The sequence below is a fragment of the Lucilia cuprina genome, chromosome 5, assembly GCF_022045245.1.
Source record: "Lucilia cuprina isolate Lc7/37 chromosome 5, ASM2204524v1, whole genome shotgun sequence".
Taxonomy (NCBI): Eukaryota; Metazoa; Arthropoda; class Insecta; order Diptera; family Calliphoridae; genus Lucilia; species Lucilia cuprina.
In genome coordinates this window covers 46,516,038-46,517,844 of record NC_060953.1, presented here as the reverse complement: position 1 = coordinate 46,517,844, position 1,807 = coordinate 46,516,038, and the positions used below count along the sequence as shown (strand labels likewise).

The 1,807-nt window shown below is 30.7% G+C and overlaps 1 protein-coding gene across 1 annotated transcript in view; it reads right to left on the bottom strand.

The window, feature by feature from the left end:
* LOC111681115 (protein disabled) overlaps positions 1-1,807 on the bottom strand; it is a 40,010-nt gene that overhangs the window by 37,596 nt on the left and 607 nt on the right. The window contains exon 2 of the mRNA XM_046952503.1: positions 1,592-1,598. Within this exon, the coding sequence (XP_046808459.1) occupies positions 1,592-1,598 (7 nt within the window). The remainder of the gene's footprint in view (positions 1-1,591; positions 1,599-1,807) is intronic.

The window sequence follows — 1,807 nt, the reverse complement described above, 5'->3', positions numbered from 1 at the left end:
TTCAGTTCTAGTTCAGTTCTAGTTCAGTTCTAGTTCAGTTCTAGTTCAGTTCTAGTTCAGTTCTAGTTCAGTTCTAGTTCAATTCTAGTTCAGTTCTAGTTTAGTTCTGGTTCAGTTGAAGTTCTGTGCTAGTTTTGATCTTCTTCAGTATACCTTTTCGCTAATTCTTAAAACGAACCATTTGGCACAGGATCCCTGTGATGGTCTGTCCAGACTTGTCAAAAGATCATAAAAGAATAAATCCGTTTGGTCGCATCTAAATACAGAACATTGCCGTAACGTCATGGAAAGTGTTTCAGACATTTATTGTGTTTATTCCATAGAAAATGGTGTACTAAGAAGAGTCACTTAAGAAGTTTTAGAAAGACAATGGTAAGACAATTTTCAAGCATGACCTACGACAACAATGTGTCTACTAATTGTAAAACATTGTCAACATTTGTCTACTTACAGAGAAAAAAAAAAGATTTTTTAATGTAAAGATGTAATTTTCATGTTTTGTGGTTTGTGGCCACAGAAGTGCTAAAGTGGGAAACCTCCTTCTTTCGCTAAGTTTAGTGTCCTTTTTTATTCTTTTGCCACAAGTCTATTAATGGCTGATTTTTTTAATTTCCTTTTTCGGGGTTTTGCAACATTTAATAGTTTTTGGCCAACATGAAACCTCTTCACTTTGGCAACAACAAAGGAAATTCTCATTTTAATACTCTTGTTAAGAATATGGTTGGTTAATAGTTGCCCCTCTCCTCCCCATATACGACTGACTGATAATCTAGAAAAAAATATGATAAAGTATAAAAGACAAAATAAACAACCGGCATACGGAAAAAGTTTTTTTCTTTTATTATTGCCACCACAATACCCCCAACAGCTGCGCATATTTTGCCGCTTGGCTGCTTTTATTTTTCTTCAAGTTGCAAGTATTTCTTTACAGTTTTTTTTTATTTGATTTTGGTTTGTTATTCAAAGTTTTTGCTGCTATTCGGGATTCCTTTTTATTCTTTGTGTTGGCCTCTTTCATATTTGTTTTCATTCTTCTTTCTTTTGGCCATGTTTTTCTTTCTTTTCTTGTATTCTACCAATACTATTTTTGGCAAATTATCTATTGTGTATGTGTGTACTGCTACTTGCCACAAAATGCAACCAACCATCCAGCCAAATGTTAAAAATTACACATTCTACCTAACTAATAGTGTATTTGAGAATTTTTTAAGTTTTTCTTTTTTTATTTTATTTTCAAACCAGGCCAAATGAGGTCATTTACTTTCGCTTAACAAAATTCTTAAAAATATATTTAAAAAATCTTTATATATACTTACGATTATTAACGACTGCTACGAGCAATTAAGCTATAAAATAGCTTAAGCATTTTAAATGATAATGATGGAGAAATAAATGATATTCTGGAATTTTTTTTACAAATATTTGCTTTAAATTGTGGTAATTATCTGTAATTAGTTGTTAATGTTCTGAAATGAGAAAGAAGCTGACTTTGTTTTAGAAACACATTTAGAAGTTTTTAATAAAAACATACAAATATTAATATATAAATACATGGAATTAATTTGAAACTGTTTATTTAAGTTTCTATTACATTCCAGCTTTAATTAAAAATATGTATAAACACATTATTGATATTAATATGGCAACGTTATAAAAGAATGGAGTCCTATTCACAATAGTTCTAGTAAAAATCTAGCCCAGTTCAGTTCTAGTTCAGTTCTAGTTCTGTTCTAGTTCAGTTCTAGTTCAGTTCTAGTTCTGTTCTAGTTCAGTTCTAGTTCAGTTCTAGTTCAGTTCTAGTTCAGTT